Genomic DNA, 16155 nt, shown 5'->3' on the forward strand with positions numbered 1-16155 from the left:
ACCTGCAACGCTCTGAAGGATACACCAATCTCTTGTTTTTTATTTATACAAGATTGCTACAAAGCGGTCATTCAGAATTGAAGGCATACCAAAGTTGGAAATGGTCTCGACACTCGGAGAAAGATAAGCGGCCTTGCGGATAAGGCTACCGGAACTGGTTTAGCACGTCGGAGTAGACAACCTCCAAAAGAACCCCGAAGCCGTCACCGTTCTTTCGTAGTGGACTTTTAGTACTTATCAGCCTGTCCACTTGCATCGTGCATGGCTCATCTTCGACAGAATCACAGCAAATGAGGTGATCGGGCTAGCCACCTTCACATGGAGAACTCCGCTCTGTATGATGCAGCACGGAGTGACTAGTTAACTACCTATTACTTATCATAGTTAATGAGTTCTTTAGCCTCGACGATGTTTGCAAAAAAAAGAAAAAAAAACTTGGAGTTGATTCAACAGAACTCATGATTCATACGGTTGCTCTCATGCCTTTGAGCTTCTTTCTTTCTACTCCGTATGAGAAAGAGTGATTGATTATTGCTCTCGGCTGTAGTTCTTTGTCCGATGCATTCGTTGACTCACCAGGCCAATCGGCAAGATGATTCGTTTTGCAGCAGATCAATATATTCTGGAGTTTCAGAAGCAGCGGTGAGGAAGTTGGATTATTTGTAGCACATTAGAATTCCGCTCATACTGTGAATAGTGATCTCTGGCAATCCCGAACAGAAAATGCCGCTCATTTCATTGCTCGAGGAGAGATACACCTAGGTATTCTTGGGGTATCCGCCTGTGTCTTTTTACTACAATACTTTCTCTACCTTGCACGGCAGCTTTGGACGAAGTCTGAAAATGACGACGAAAAGACCCCGGCTTTCGCTCACTTTTATACACCAATCGCGTATAATGTCACCCAAATCGTCTCTGCGACTACTTCATTCGCTCTTAGTATAACTACTCTTCCTCATGGTGGCAGTTGGAAGCGGTCATTACTCATTGGATATGCAACCGTGCTGTACATTGGGAGATTTGCCGGAAATAGCTCAACCCAGAGTCGCATATTTCGCCATGCGAACACAATTGTAGTGGTTACTATGCTTCTCGCTGTTATCCAAACATTTGTGCCGGTATTCATCGTGGGAGCAACGTATCGTCCAGATGTTCTCGAGTCCGCTATATTTGGGTGCTTGTTTGCAACAATTATTATACCCGCCATATCCCCACGCCCACAACGGATTATTCATAGCGAAGATGAAAGTAACGAGGATCTTATCTTCGCCCACAAGGCATCCCTGGAGGAAACATGCTCACTCTTCTCCTACTATTGGTCTTATGAGTGGATTACATGGCTTATCATCCGGGGACTTCGAAATGAACTGACAATAGACGATTTACCGATTCTGCCCTCATACGATACACCAATACAATGGTTCAAGGGCTTTCAAAAGCAACGTCGTCCAGGCAGCAACACGTTCTTTACGTTATGTCGTTTGCTGAAGAAAGATATTAAGAAAATGGTCTTTTGGTCGGCCATGCTAGCATTTTGCGAATTCCTTGCGCCGTCTGCTCTAATGAGACTTTTGGGATATCTTCAAGATCCCGCGAATGCTGTGATTCACCCATTGGTATGGATTGCAGTATTATTTTTTGGTCCGGCCCTTCGCACCCTGTGTAGCCAGCGCTACATCTTCGTTGCTACAAGACTCATGGTTCGAGTCAACATGAGCCTCGTGCAGGAGATATATCACACTGCGATCCGATCTCATATCTATGACTCCTCTGTTGCTGAGAGGAAGGTAAACCACGGCGGAAGTGTAGTGGATAAAGAACTATCCAAAGGAAGGCAGGCCGATATTACGACATTGATGTCCTCCGACGTACAGGCTATCTACAATGGACGGGAGATTTTTTTCGCGCCTGTGGTCGTTCCTATCACTGTCGTCATTGCCGTCGTGTATTTGTACCGCTTGCTTGGATGGCCGTCATTGTTCGGTGTGGCTACTTTGTTCCTTTTATCTCCCTTGCCGACTCTGGCGTCGCGTCGCGTGTCTCGCATTCAGAGAAGCGTCATGCAAGCTACCGATGCCAGGATATCCAAAATCACAGAATACCTCGGATCAATCCGTACACTCAAGTACTTTGGCTGGGAGCCTGCGATGGAAAAAGAAGTGGGCGTCCTACGACAAGTGGAGCAGAGTCGGGTATGGAAACGAAATTTGACCGCTGCAGTCATTTCACTAGCGGGAGACCTCTTGCCAATGATGAGCCTGCTGGTTTCGTTTACTGCTGTGGTGCTTCTCACGAATAATAGCCTAGATGCGCCCAAAGCATTTACGGCATTGTCGATCATGGAAATACTCCGGACACAGTGTGTATGGGTTTCAAATATTGTTCGTAACGCTTCGACCAGTCTTGAATCTCTGCGTCGTCTTGATCGATTCTTTGATTCTGCAGTTGAAATAAAGCGTCATCCGCAAGGGCCTCCGGCATTTCACAATGCCACTTTTCGCAGAACCCCCGTGGCAGCTTTTAGATTACGTGATATCAATATAACATTTACAGAGTCTGCATTGAACGTTGTCACTGGTCCAACCGGCTCAGGCAAGACTTCTCTGCTCCTGTCGCTGATTGGTGAGACTATACTTGAGTCTGGCATGGCAACTTGCCCAAGAGATGTAGCATATGTTCCTCAGACAGCCTGGTTACAAAACGACACGGTTCGACAGAACATTTTATTTTACAGCGAGTTTGATAAAGTCCGTTACGATAGTGTTGTTGCGGCATGCGGGCTTCTTCAAGATCTACAACAACTTCCAGAGGGGGATTTGACTGTCGTCGGTGAACGAGGAACCAGTCTTTCAGGAGGACAAAAGCAACGAGTATCATTGGCGAGGGCTATTTATTCCCAGGCTACCACACTTTTACTAGACGATGTCTTTTCCGCTCTCGACACACATACCACGGCCTGGGTGTATGACCAGTGTTTTCGCAAGGGACTCCTCACCGGAAGAACGGTTATACTGGTTACACATTTGCCCTCGGCTTTGGAAGATGCTCAAACTACTGTGTATATTGAAAACGGTGCCATCACATCAATTCTAACAAACAAGGATAGGCTGTTGGCATCTTCCGGTACAAGCAGTATTTCGAATGAATTGACCGCAGTAGAATCGTCAGGTGCTGTCACTCCTTTGAACAACGAAGAGGCGGACTCAAGCAATAAACCTTACGACGAGGTCTCTACCGACACCGTATCATCAGAACAGAGAGTGTCCTCTCGATTGGTGGCAGAGCAGTCTTCCAATGGCCGAATTCCACGAAACATAGGTATGTCCTCTGTTGACTCTAACGATTGAATCCTTGGTACTGGAGATTAATCATATTACCTGAATAGCATTCGAATATCTGCTCAATTTCGGTGGTTACAGCTTCGTCATCTTCGCTATGGTATCTACTCTGGCCGTGCAAGTAACTTACTTCTCTGTTACATACTGGCTCTCCATCTGGGCAGATGCATACGATCGCAGCGTAACAATACCCAACGTCGGCTACTACCTCTCTATATATGCCGCTATAATCTTGATATATTTGACACTTCAATTCGGCAACGTCGTAATCTTCCAGGCAGGTGGTTGGAACGCCTCCCGGAGGATGCACCGAAAACTCCTTCACGCCATTCTGCATGCCCCCGTATCATGGTTTGACCAGAACCCCGTTGGACGCGCAATGAATCGATTTGGGAACGATGTACGATCAATGGATACCGTTCTTCCTGAGTATCTTAACAAAATGATTGACAACTGCCTCCGGTTCCTATTTCGTGTTGCAAGTATCGCATCCGTCATGCCAATCTTTATATTCCCGGCCGGCATTGTTTGCAGTATCGGAATCCTAATTGGTGAAATGTATACTCGAACGCAAATACAAGTGAAACGATTGACCTCCATCAGTGCGTCGCCCGTCTTTATTCATTTTATTGATTCTATTGCTGGGCTGAGTGTCATTCGTGCCCGGGGTGATATGGATGATAAATTCTTTTCGATTCTGTCGGAGAAGGTTGCCATCCAAGCACGGGCTATGGAAGCGCAAGTCAATTTAAATCGATGGGTTGCCGTTCGACTTGACCTCTGCGCCGCAACTGTCACTGCAACTGTCGGGCTTCTTGCGTGGAAAGTCGGAGGTGATCCCGGGTTAGTTGGTTTCTCGTTGTCTCATGCAGTCGGTCTTGGACAGACGATTCTAACCTTGGTCCGGACGATGAACGATTTGGAAGTCGAACTCATTTCGTTTCAGCGTGTGAAGGAGTATACAGAGATTCAACAAGAAGGACAAGAACAATTCCCAGAACATAGGCAGGATCAACCACCGGCCCACTGGCCAAACGCAGGACAAGTCGAATTCACCAACATCACTGCAAAATACTACGACGGTCCCAACATCCTCCAAAACATAAACTTCACCATCAACCCCGGCGACCGCGTCGGCATCGTAGGCCGTACTGGAAGTGGTAAAAGCACGCTGGGGCTTACATTGCTCCGATTTACGGAACTTGTCTCTGGTCGAGTTGCGATTGACGGGATCGACATTAGCAAAATCCCCCTCAATCGTTTACGGACAAGTATAGCTTTGATTCCTCAGGATCCGGTTTTGTTTTCGGGGGATGTGCAATCGAATCTAGACCCGTTTGGCGAGCTCGGTGAGACGGAGTTGCAGGCTGCGTTGTCGGCATGTTGTACTTCAATTGAGGTTGCATCCAACGAAGATGAAGGACGAGGCAATCAGCCTCAAAGCTTGAGACTAGACACTCCCGTCGCAGCAAACGGGGAGAATTTCAGCCAGGGCCAAAGACAGGTTCTAGGCCTAGCCCGAGCAGTCAGCCGCAGAGCCAAGGTGGTACTTCTAGACGAAGCCACGGCTTCAGTGGACAAGGAGACGGATGAGCATATACAGCAATTGATCCGTACAGAGTTTCCAGAGTCGACGATCATTGCGATTGCGCATCGGTTGAGGACGATTGTGGATTATGATCGGGTGATTGTCATGGGTGGTGGAGAGATTCTTGAGTAAGTTCATCCACTCCTACCATGTGTTTCAAGAAAGGGTTTGAGGTTATTAATACCTTTGTTTTGATAGGATGGGATCGCCGGCTGAATTGGTTAATCTCAATGGCATATTTTGTGATATGCTGTATAAAACGGGGGAGTATGATGAGCTCGTACAGTTGATACGAAACGAGGAATGATTGTCTTGTGAGACCACACAAAACTCGTTTCCCAAAAATATTTAAGCATAGAGGCAACTAGATTGATGCATACTTGGAGCGTCTGTCAGCAGACGACAGTATCTAGCATATACTATATACAATGGGCAACACCTAGTGATTACCATCCCAGACAATTAGGGTAGGCAACTACCTAAATAGGAAACAATTTGAACACTACAGAATACTTGAAACACTGGAAATTATGCATAGACCAGACCTTCGGGATCTGTTTGTATTTACTGCTACGAGGTCTTCAAAGCAAACAAGTGGTTATTTAAACACCATGCTCATATTTAATTAACAATTTCATAGAGAAGCATGTGCAACCCGAAATAAGATTCCAGCCACAATGTGTCGGTGCGCATCGGACAACATCCCGGCGAAGCCCTAATATCTCGGGGACATTTCCTTCGAAACCACCATTGTACACCGTTCCAGAACAGACAGACACAATCGGAGCATTGCGACAGTGTCTTCTACGTTTTCCCCCTCACATGAAAATAATCTTGCGTATTAATGTCCGATGGCAAGACGGTACTAGTGCATAGTGTAGATGTAGACCGCACGGCACAAGCCGATGCTCGGGTACATCCAGCAGCCGGCCTACCGTACCATAAGTCGGACTACCCACTCCGGTATCTACGGTAGAGCATCGGAAAAGAATCCGAAGACTTCGGTACAACACTCAAATTTTTCCGCCTACGACAGTGGACACACACCACCTCTTTCTGTAGTGTACCAATGGCAATTGGTTGGAATGAAACACTTGAGGCGATCTTCGATTGTTTCGGTCATGCTGATTGGTTCTTCAGCTATAAAAGTCACCACCAAGTAGAAACTAGGGTGGAAAGGGGATTTTTAGTGTTTCTGTTTGAATAATCTGCCAGAACCGATGTAGTATAAACGAGGCTAGACTCCTCTTTCAGGTGCTAGTCTCTATGAACTTTTTTTTCTGTTTGATTACTTCATTACGTGCTTTGAGTGAGTCATTGCTGCTCTTCGTCTTGGAATGTCAAATGCAAGCGTGAAACTCGTATATAAGAACTATCACAACGACCATTTACATTACAAGGCGTTATACGAGATTATTGTTTAGCTTGGTCTGTCGAAGAACAGGTCCATCTCAGGTTGCAACTTGGTGATCCTTTAATCAATCAAGTTGATTGCTTCAATTTGCGGTTCGCCTACATCTAAACATCGGTCCATGGACACAATTGGCTCGAGTTGTTGTAGAATGCGGCATATCCTAGTTCCAGTCTACAGCGCTATCTCAGATCAACAAAGCCAGGGAGAAAACTGCCCGTGCTACAACAATTACACATAATATTAGTCTATTTTGACCAATTGGTCCGATTGTTAGACACAATGTCGACAGAAAAAAACCCCGTTTCTGCGCATGAGCGCTCCAACTCCTCGGTCTCATCTAGTCGTACATCGACTTCCGATGACGGCTTACATTCAGCTCATGAGACTCAATCTCGACACGAGAACGAGGATGACAGAGTCTACCATTGCTCAGACCATAGCCATAGCCACGAAGGAAGCCGGGACACTGTCCATGAGCAGGACATGGATATCGAGAAAAATCTTGCATCCCTCGACCAAACACCCACAAACTACAGCAAGAACAATAACATCAATATGCTCGATACAGTCCGCAGCCACGTCTCGCAGCAAGACATGCACGTCTCCGACAATGTCTACCGCGAGCAAAACGCAGAGCAATATCTCCGGTTCTCTCCAACGAGAAAAGTGAACATCGTGGTGATTCTGTCTGCTTGTTCCTTCTTGGCGCCGATTTCATCAACGATGATTCTTACTGCTATTCCGGAGGTGGCGGAGACTTTCAATACCACTGGTAGTGTGATTAACGCGAGTAATGCCGTGTACATTCTTGCAATGGGTCTGTCCGCGACGTTTTGGGGAACATTTAGCCAGATTTATGGAAGGAGACCTGTAAGCTACCCAGTCTTCCTTATCAAGGTATCAGACTGACAGTATTCAAGATGTCGTTTTGGAGCTCGTTCCTTTTCTTCGTTTTCAGTCTTGCCACAGCATTGTCGCCGAATTTGGCAGCATATTTCATCTTCCGAGCCTTAACGGCTTTTCAGGGAACTTCCTTTCTTGTTGTGGGGAGCGCCTCTATCAGTGATATCTACACGCCCACAGAGCGAGCTACTGCTCTCGCATGGTTCTTGTCCGGAACTTTGATCGGTCCAGCTATCGGGCCATTTTTAGGGGTATGCCATACCTTCTATTCGCTAGTAGACATCAAGCTAACAGTTATCAGGGTGTAATTGTTACGTTCTGTTCATGGCGGGTGATCTTCTGGCTGCAAACCGCACTCGGCGGTTGTACATTCATTCTAGTCGCTCTGTTCATCCCCGAGACAATCCCCCACAAGACAATCTCTGACCTCGTTGATCTCTCGTCAATGGAAAAGACAGTCGCAATCTGGCACCGTATGAACCCAATTCGAGTCATCAAACTGCTGTTCCAGTACCCGAACCTCTTCTTTGCCGCACTTGCTTCCGCATCCCTTGTCTGGAACCAGTATTCTCTCCTTACTCCAATTAGATATGTTTTGAATCCACGCTTCAACCTCACCACCCCGATTGAGTCCGGTTTGTTCTATCTCGCGCCGGGTTGCGGCTATGTCTTTGGCACCTTTTTCGGCGGCCGCTATGCTGACTATATTGTCCGCAAATGGATCCGCAAGCGTGACGGCGTTCGTGTGCCTGAAGATCGCCTCAAATCCTGTCTGTTTTTCTTGGGGTTGTCCATTCCAGGTTGGGTGCTTATTTACGGATGGACTATAGACCAAAAAGTCGGCGGTATTCCCGTGCCTGTAATTGCACTATTCCTCCAAGGAGTGTCGCAGACATTTGTGTTCCCCAGTCTGAATACGTACTGTCTCGATGTCATGCAGTCCAAGGGTAGAAGTGCCGAGGTCGTTGCGGGCAATTACATGTTTCGATATGCGTTTGGGGCGCTGGGAACAGGTGTAGTATTACCGGGAATCGGAGCCATGGGTGTGGGCTGGTTCAACACCATCTCTGCTATATTTGTGGGAATTTCTGGGTTCTTTATGTGGCTCATAACGATCAAAGGAGCCACATGGCGGCAGAGGGTGGATGAGAAGCTAGCCCAAGCAGCTGCAGCTTGATTTTGTGGAGGGGTAACATAGATATGGTCTGGTTTATAAATATTTAGTATACGTACAATCAATGAGCAATAACTCAATAATTTCCTACTTGGAGTATCGCACATTGATCGTAAAGACCATAGCGTAGGTCGATCGCTAAGTTGCATGCCTACCATGCTGAATGTCATCGATGGTACTGGTATGGCGGGATGATGTCGTTTAGTGTCGCGTGATCTAATTGGATCTCATTGGACGCAGCATCCAACGGCATGTGGCAGTGTCAGGCATGGCCAATCGATCGACGAATGACTAGACGGTGGCATTAATTGTAGTCGAGAGTTGTACCGAGCCACAATATGTTGTTGTGCTGTCAAGGTGGTTCAGAATGGTCACATCGAGCGGTCAAACAATGACGTCGCCTAAGATCACTGCACGGATGCCTGTATGCACAGGCACTCCACAAATTTCATTTTGAACATCGACACCCTCCAGATTAGAAATACCCCATCTCTCCGACGCCTTTTCTATTTTATTTTATTTTCTTGCAATTGAATATTCTGTGAATTGACCGTATACGTTATATACTTCATCATGGCCACCAAAGACGAAGCTAGTGCTATCCCCGCTGCAAGCAAGACTTCGTGGACTAGCTTCCTGAAGGTGATTATTCTCTGCCCCCAAAAGACACCAGGTAGCATATACTCACTACGAACTTTCTTGCAGTCCATTGCATCCTTCAACGGCGACCTCTCCTCTCTAACCGCACCGCCGTTCATCCTCTCGACCACCTCTCTAACCGAGTACTCTGCGTACTGGTGCGAACATCCCGCGCTCTTCGTTGCCCCCGCAAGCGAGCCCGATCCTGCAAAGAGAGCGCTTTTGGTATTGAAATGGTTCCTGAGTACTTTGCATCAGCAATATTGCTCTCGAAGCGAAAAGCTAGGCAGTGAGAAAAAGCCGCTCAACCCGTTCCTGGGCGAGTTGTTCCTGGGCAAATGGATAGAGAATGAGGATGTGGGCGAGACACGATTGATTAGCGAGCAAGTTAGGTGCGTATTCCGGTGGCAGATACGACAATAAAATCTCCGCTTGTGTAATCGTACTAATTGAGATGGGTGCAGTCATCATCCCCCGGCGACGGCGTACTCGATAGTCAACGACAAACATGGCATTGAGGTGCGTATCCTTTTGTCACCAAACGAATTTCACTTGGCCTAACTAGAGAACAGCTCCAAGGATACAATGCCCAAAAAGCATCCTTCTCCAGCACCATCCTAGTAAAACAACTAGGCCATGCATACCTGTCATTAACACCGCCCGGCAAGGATGCAAACAACGAAGCTGACCGAGAGCACTACCTCATCACCTTACCCAGCCTCCACATTGAATCCCTGATCTACGGCACACCGTATGTCGAGCTGGAAAAAACCGCCATGATCGCCAGCTCAACTGGCTACATCTCAAAGATCGACTTTTCGGGCAAAGGCTGGCTCAGTGGCAAGAAAAACACCTTCTCGGCGGTTTTATACAAGGAAAGTGACGGCGAGAAGAACCCCATATACACCGCCAACGGCCAATGGTCAAGCAGTTTCACGATCCGTGATGTACGCACTAAAAAGGATGTCGAAACCTTCACCATCAGCAACATGAAAACGACACCATTGACAGTCGCCCCTCTCGAAGAACAAGATGTCTGGGAAACTCGCCGCGCTTGGCACGATGTAGCCCAAGCTATCGAACGAGGCGACATGGAAGCCACATCAGTCGCCAAAACCAAAATCGAAGTCGCACAACGCGAGCTGCGCAGAAAGGAGAAAGAGCAAGGCGAGGAGTGGGAACGACGATTCTTCAAGCGTGTGAATGAGAAGGACGATCATGTCTTTATGCGACTGGCTACAATGCTTGATTTGACGCATGGTAATGGCGCGGGTATTGAGAGTGACCGCACCGGTGGAGTTTGGAGGTTTGATGCTTCGCGCGCCGTTGATGCGAAACCGCCGTATCACAAAGTTGGCGGCGAGGGGTTGGGATTGTAATAGTAACTAGTACTTAGTATGCTTCAAGCGATTGAGTTTACCTATACTTGGACTGGGAGGCTGACTTTGGATTGCAGAGTACGAACGCATATGAGGCGTCTTTTATATTTCATGAACACAGGGTCTAGGTTTTTTTTTCTTGTCTATTCCTTGCATGTCTATTTAGTAACGCTTTGTGTTCCTATTAGATTCATAGATATAATGTAACTAATAGCTAAATGCGAGACTTTCCAAGCAAAAGAAGTTAAACGAGTAGATTGATAGAACAGTCTTTTGTCTTACCCTAACCTGCCTCCCATGCCATTCATTTCATTTCCCTCCATGGAAGATTGATACTAACTGACATCAGAGAATCGACGTGATGTTTTATGCATATGAAGCACAAATAATTTCTGTTTGTAGTACATGTAAAAATAAAAAGACACGGATGAAATATTTCGAATAAAAAACAAAAGAGAGAGAGGGCGAGAAAGATGGAATATGGGGAAAATACACAAAAATCCCATTCTTGGCTCCTTTTTTGGGTCTTTCATTTTCCTTTTTCCTAATGCTTCATTTCGTTCAAATGACGAGAAGAGAAAAAAAGAAAACATCATGGTAAAAAAAGGACATATTTGAAACATAAGCGTAGCGTAGCAGCAAGAGAGCACTTCCCATCGCTGAACAATTTTCCCATTTAAAAAATAACCCGAGTCCACCATCCAGAGATACAAGTAAACACAATAGATAAGATAAAAAAAGGAAACACTCAAATCGAAGAGTTGAACGCCGTTAGACTCAATCCCTTGTTTTAAGTTTAATCAATCAAGTCAGCATTTAATGTCCGTAATTGCCACCCCAACCGCCGCCGCGTCCCGAGTTTCCATAGTAGTTACCAAAGCCTGCTGCGCCGCCGTAGTTGCCATATGCACTTCCTTGGTGGTGGTTCTGGCTAACATTGGCCTGGTGACTGCCCAAGCCACCGAGAGCGCCGCTGTACTGAGGATTCAAGTGAGGATAGCCACCGAATCCCTGTTGACCCTGTTGCCCCTGGAGAGGAGGCAGGCCAGTCTGCGACTGCGACTGTCCAGGAATGCTGCTAGTGGCTGAACCAGGTCGATTGGCCTGAGCAAGAGATGGACTTGGTCCGCCAGTCTTAGAGGCTTCGTATCCCTTGGTTGACTCCTCGCTGGTGACGGGTTGTTGCTGAGAGATAGGCTGGTTCTGGCTGAATCCGGATTGGGATCGACCAAACACATCAGGGACAGCTGTACCGAAGGTAGTGTTTGCTCCAGCAGCAGACTGCTGGTTCTCAGGCTGAGCAGATCCAGTGCGACCATAGACAGATTCGCGACCGGGAAGAGCCTGGTTGAAGCCAGAACCTGCTGGAGAAGACGAGTGGTCATAGGAGAAAGGTTGACCGTACATAGCACCCTTGCCGCCGTATGGCGCCGCGTACTGGTTACTGTACGCATACTGGTTGCTATGAGGCATGTAGTGATCTTCGTAGCGACGAGCATCGTCATACATGGGGCGGTTGCGGCCATATTGGTGCTGCTGGTTCATGTTCATGTATGATTGAGCGTAATGAGGGTTGGAGTAGTAAGGATATCCATAGCCGTAGTTGGCATGAGCACCCTGTGCGCCAGGGATATGCTGTCCGGATGGCTGTTGCGATTGAGTTGCGACGGGCAAGGTTGGGTTAGGAGTGTTTTGACCACTTCCAGGAGCTTCAGTTTGACCATAGCGGCTAGGTGTCTGGGTAGCCTGGGCCTGTCCTTCGGCACCCGAGGTTGCGAAGCCAGACGCGCGCTGACCAGTGGTGTCCTGTGAAGGGTAACCGTAGTAGTTGTAAGGAAGACGCTGCTGATCGGCAGCATAGAAGGGAGAATACTCGCTGCCAGTCGTTACTGCAGCTTGAGTAGGAGCTTGGTGAGAGAAGGGCTCTTGGGCTTGAACTTGTGTCTGTGCGGGATGCTGAGTGAATGGGTCGTATGGCTTCTGGGCATCACCATATCGGCCAAAGTCGTTGAAAGGTGCTGCATCGGTCTGGGGTACAGGGGGTAATCCAGGAGCAGGACGGGCGACCGCAGGAGTCTCTGTCGAGGGCTGGGACTGAGGAGGAGGGAGAGAAGCACGAGGAGCGACTGGAGAGTGTTGAGGTGGTTGAGCACGAGTTTCTGCCTCTTCCCTCTGTTCATCAACATCCACAGATTCGTTGCCGTTCAATCCCATGCTGCCAAATTGGACAGCAGCACGGTCAACGGCGTGATTAGCAGGCATAACAACGGCTTCTTGCTGTTCCAAAACACGACGCTGGAAACTAGCAGAGCGACCTTGAGGTCCAGCCGCTTTAAACGCAGAGGCAGCATAGCCAGATACAGGTCCACGGCTTTGGGGTGTAACGGGAGGAAGAGAGTTGGGGTCTTGGATGCTTGCGATCGTACTGGCTACAGTTGCGGTAGCAGGTGGTAGAGAAACATCGGGAACTTGGTCAAGGTTCGTTTTGGTGAGATCATCTGTAGTAGCTTCGAAAGACTGGGTAGAGGGTACTTCGTGTGCGGGTTCATTAAGTGGTACAGGTGGTAGTTCGGGTGCTTGGGCTTTAGGAATTTCCGGGGTTGCCACGGCGGCAGGTACAGGCGGTATGATCGTTTCGGGTTTTGTTTCGACTGGGGCTTCGACTGGAGGAGCTGCAGGGGGAGCAGCGGCTGGAGGAGGCTTCTTCTGGGGAGGAGGGGGTGTGGGTTTAGCAAACAAGCTTGCCCATCCCTTCTTCGCAGGTTCGGGTGCTTTGGGAGCTTCTTGCTGTTGTTCCTTCACGGCCTCGACCGACTCAACGGGTTTGGTAGCTTCAACTTCAGCAGTAGCGGGTTCACTAGGGGTGCTTGTGATGGCCTGCTCGGCAGGTACAGCAGGTTTCTCGTCACGTGCACCACCAACTCGTCCACCACGACCTCCACGAGCACGATCTCCACGAGCACGACCACCACGTCCTTCGAATCCACCACGGCCACGGCTACCACGAGATGCTAGAGGTACTGTTTCGCCACTGGTGGTCTGGGGCTTGGGCACGTCCTTTGCCTTGGGACGGGAGCGATCGGTAGTCTTCTTCTTGACTTCACCCCATTGAGAAGCGTTGCCTAGTATCATCATTCAAATCAGTAATGTCCCGAAAATGTGATCCATAGAGTTATCGTTACCCTCACTGATGTGTTCAATTGCAGTCTCAAGAACACCGTTCGCATCCTCTAAAGCAAACACTAGATCTTCATCTGTCCAGTCCGAGAAGAGCTCTTTCAACGTGGGTAATTCTGTCGCATACTTGAGCTTCAATTGACCAATTTCTCCTTCATCTTCGTATGATGTGGATGCACTGTTGTCGGCAATTTCAACTTTGGCTGATCGAGGACCGCCCCGGCCACCTCTAGAGCTGTAACCACCTCGTCCGCCTCGAGCAGAACCGCGCCCACGCGGCGCCGAGGGTCTGGATAAAACTTCGGACATGGCTGTGTCTGTTTATTATATTGCTGACTCGCAAAAGTATGTGATGATTGGAGAAGAAAATCGTGGACGAAGGGTGTGATGAAGGTTAGTCCTTGATGGAGACGATGGAAGACGGGCAGGGATTGCAAATGGGACAGGTGCCCAGGCAAGGAGAAGAATGGATCTGTCAAAAAAAAATCGAATAAATCAAACGATGCGCCCTCCTTCAAGAGGTTAGCACCAGCTCTGCAGCAAAGGGGCCGCCAGATTCGAAGACAGAAAGTAGATGGGGATTGATGGTTTAAACAAGGTAAAATGGTTGACTAGAAGGAACTTTTAAGAGAGCTGAAATTGGATCTTGCGCGCCTCTGCTACAGGTTTAGCGAGGCGGTTAAGCTAAGCTCAAAAGGACCTGTCGATGTCGTTGATGGCGTTACAAAAGAGGCAGGCGGTGAGAGGCAGTAACTTGAGCTCGAGGCGCCCATCAGTCAGCAACATCATTCGATCTCAATCTCCATCATTATAATAGACAGTACGCAATACGCACTCGATATTTAACACGACTGTTACAATTGTATCGATCACCCACAATTACTCGCCCGGCTGAATTAGCGAAAGTTGGACTTGGGTGATTGAAGGAGCGCCTATCGGCCACAGTCTGGTCAACCAGACACCACGACCTTACCCTTTCCTTCGACGATACGTCAATATCAACCCATATAGTCCACAGAATGAAGAGCAAGGCTGCCTTTTTAAAGATGAGGGGATGGCCCAAAATCCATCATCCGCTTCCACAAACTCCCCGAGAGTCCCAGCAGCTATTGTCCGCTTTGACATCATCCTTCCGTCGTCAGCTCGACGCCGCAGATACGAATAAGCCCGCACAGTCTGCGAGTGAACACTTGGATGCTATTTTAGAAAACCCGTTATTCCGCGTCGTTCCTTCCAAACCAGCATACCCTACTCTTGAATCTCATCAGAAAAGGCAGCAAGAGACGGAGGAAGCCTTTTCATTGGTCAAGGACCCCATGAGACTGCTCGATGAGAACGTGGCTGCCGGAACCCTTACCGGCCGGATAGTGAAAGAAATTTTACGATCACAATGGATCTTGATCAACACTGATTCAAAGAATGCACAGCAAGATTTGAAGAACACGGGTGCAGGAGCAAGAGTAGCCAAGTGGTTCTGGGCTTCGGATTCCGCTTCACGGAAATCGTTCTTCAAAATCCCAGGAGCAACCAAACACTCTATCACTTTCATGGTCGCAGAAGGTCTTCACGATGAGCTCAGGGCTCTTCTACGTCTACTATACAGATCTGATTTGGGAGGGACTGACGGCAAAATCCCCAAACGGGTTGCAGACAAAATCTTCGCAACATTTTTGTACAATTATGTTGCGGCTGAGATCCACCATGGACAAGGGATGGCTAGTGCCCTGGAAATATTTGTGGAAGTAGCAGACTCTATCGGTGACTCCAGCGATCCTGAATCTATGAGCCTGCGGGAGTCGTTGCTTAAAGCGACGGTTATCTACTTGGGTTGTTTCATGCGTCAGGACATGAATTCTGAGATGTTTAAAGATGTCCCCGTTTCGTTATTCGACCAGTATTGCAACCTAGTAGAATCTCTACCGGGTCTTCGAGTTTATGGCATTGCCATGCGCATGTATCATCCTACGCAGCCAGACGCTCGGCCTTTTATGGAATATCTGCAGGAGTTGCGCAAGTCAAAATCCCCACCACGTACAGAAATGGGTCAAGATATTTTGCTTCAAACAAGCCTGAACGCGTTACGCCTTCTTATAGATCAGGGAAATTACCGCGATGCCGCGAAATACTCTCATCATGTCAAGAATATGCTATTTGAGGAGCGAGTCACGGACCGTGAACACGACAGCTACTCTCCTCAGATGAATCAGCTAATGGATCAATTGAGTTTGGCTGAAACTGCATTACCCTTTCAATGGGAGCCCATGTGATGGCATTCATCCGGGCGTTAGAAATGACTACAACTCTTATCTGAGATGGAACACAAGCTTGTCCGTTAACCAGTTCCATGCTGATGCCGTTCTTGGGACGGCCCTTCACCTGGCTGGTGCACAAATCCTCCACTAAATCATCCCGCGAGCTGAAGAGCGGTAGCAATGATCATTCGCTCCGAGGAGCGGTTTCTTCACACTTTCCAACTGGCTTTGCCTTTACAAAATGGTTGACAACCTTGATTCATCGACACGATCATATGGAAGGAAGATTAT

The 16155-nt window shown here is 48.0% G+C and overlaps 5 protein-coding genes across 5 annotated transcripts; 4 read left to right on the forward strand and 1 right to left on the reverse strand.

Moving 5' to 3' along the window:
• Positions 1-592: 592 nt before the first annotated feature.
• On the forward strand, positions 593-5233 carry EYB26_000564 (uncharacterized protein; the record flags this gene model as incomplete). Its single annotated transcript, XM_054259880.1, has 4 exons — positions 593-642; positions 698-3318; positions 3386-5054; positions 5125-5233. The coding sequence occupies 4 exons, from the start codon at positions 593-595 to the stop codon at positions 5231-5233; spliced, it is 4449 nt and encodes a 1482-aa protein (XP_054115855.1).
• Positions 5234-6619: 1386 nt separating this feature from the next.
• Positions 6620-8420, forward strand: EYB26_000565 (uncharacterized protein; the record flags this gene model as incomplete). Its single annotated transcript, XM_054259881.1, has 4 exons — positions 6620-7210; positions 7261-7494; positions 7545-8013; positions 8074-8420. 4 exons carry the CDS (start codon positions 6620-6622, stop codon positions 8418-8420), a joined length of 1641 nt encoding a protein of 546 aa, XP_054115856.1.
• Positions 8421-8990: 570 nt separating this feature from the next.
• EYB26_000566 (uncharacterized protein) lies at positions 8991-10435 on the forward strand (the record flags this gene model as incomplete). Its single annotated transcript, XM_054259882.1, has 4 exons — positions 8991-9059; positions 9123-9448; positions 9521-9575; positions 9629-10435. 4 exons carry the CDS (start codon positions 8991-8993, stop codon positions 10433-10435), a joined length of 1257 nt encoding a protein of 418 aa, XP_054115857.1.
• An 816-nt stretch (positions 10436-11251) lies between these two features.
• On the reverse strand, positions 11252-13921 carry EYB26_000567 (uncharacterized protein; the record flags this gene model as incomplete). Its single annotated transcript, XM_054259883.1, has 2 exons — positions 11252-13557; positions 13618-13921. 2 exons carry the CDS (start codon positions 13919-13921, stop codon positions 11252-11254), a joined length of 2610 nt encoding a protein of 869 aa, XP_054115858.1.
• Positions 13922-14631: 710 nt separating this feature from the next.
• On the forward strand, positions 14632-15879 carry EYB26_000568 (uncharacterized protein; the record flags this gene model as incomplete). Its single annotated transcript, XM_054259884.1, has 1 exon — positions 14632-15879. The coding sequence occupies one exon, from the start codon at positions 14632-14634 to the stop codon at positions 15877-15879; it is 1248 nt and encodes a 415-aa protein (XP_054115859.1).
• Between the last annotated feature and the right edge of the window lie 276 nt (positions 15880-16155).

The sequence above is a fragment of the Talaromyces marneffei genome, chromosome 1 (genome assembly GCF_009556855.1).
Source record: "Talaromyces marneffei chromosome 1, complete sequence".
NCBI lineage: Eukaryota > Fungi > Ascomycota > Eurotiomycetes > Eurotiales > Trichocomaceae > Talaromyces > Talaromyces marneffei.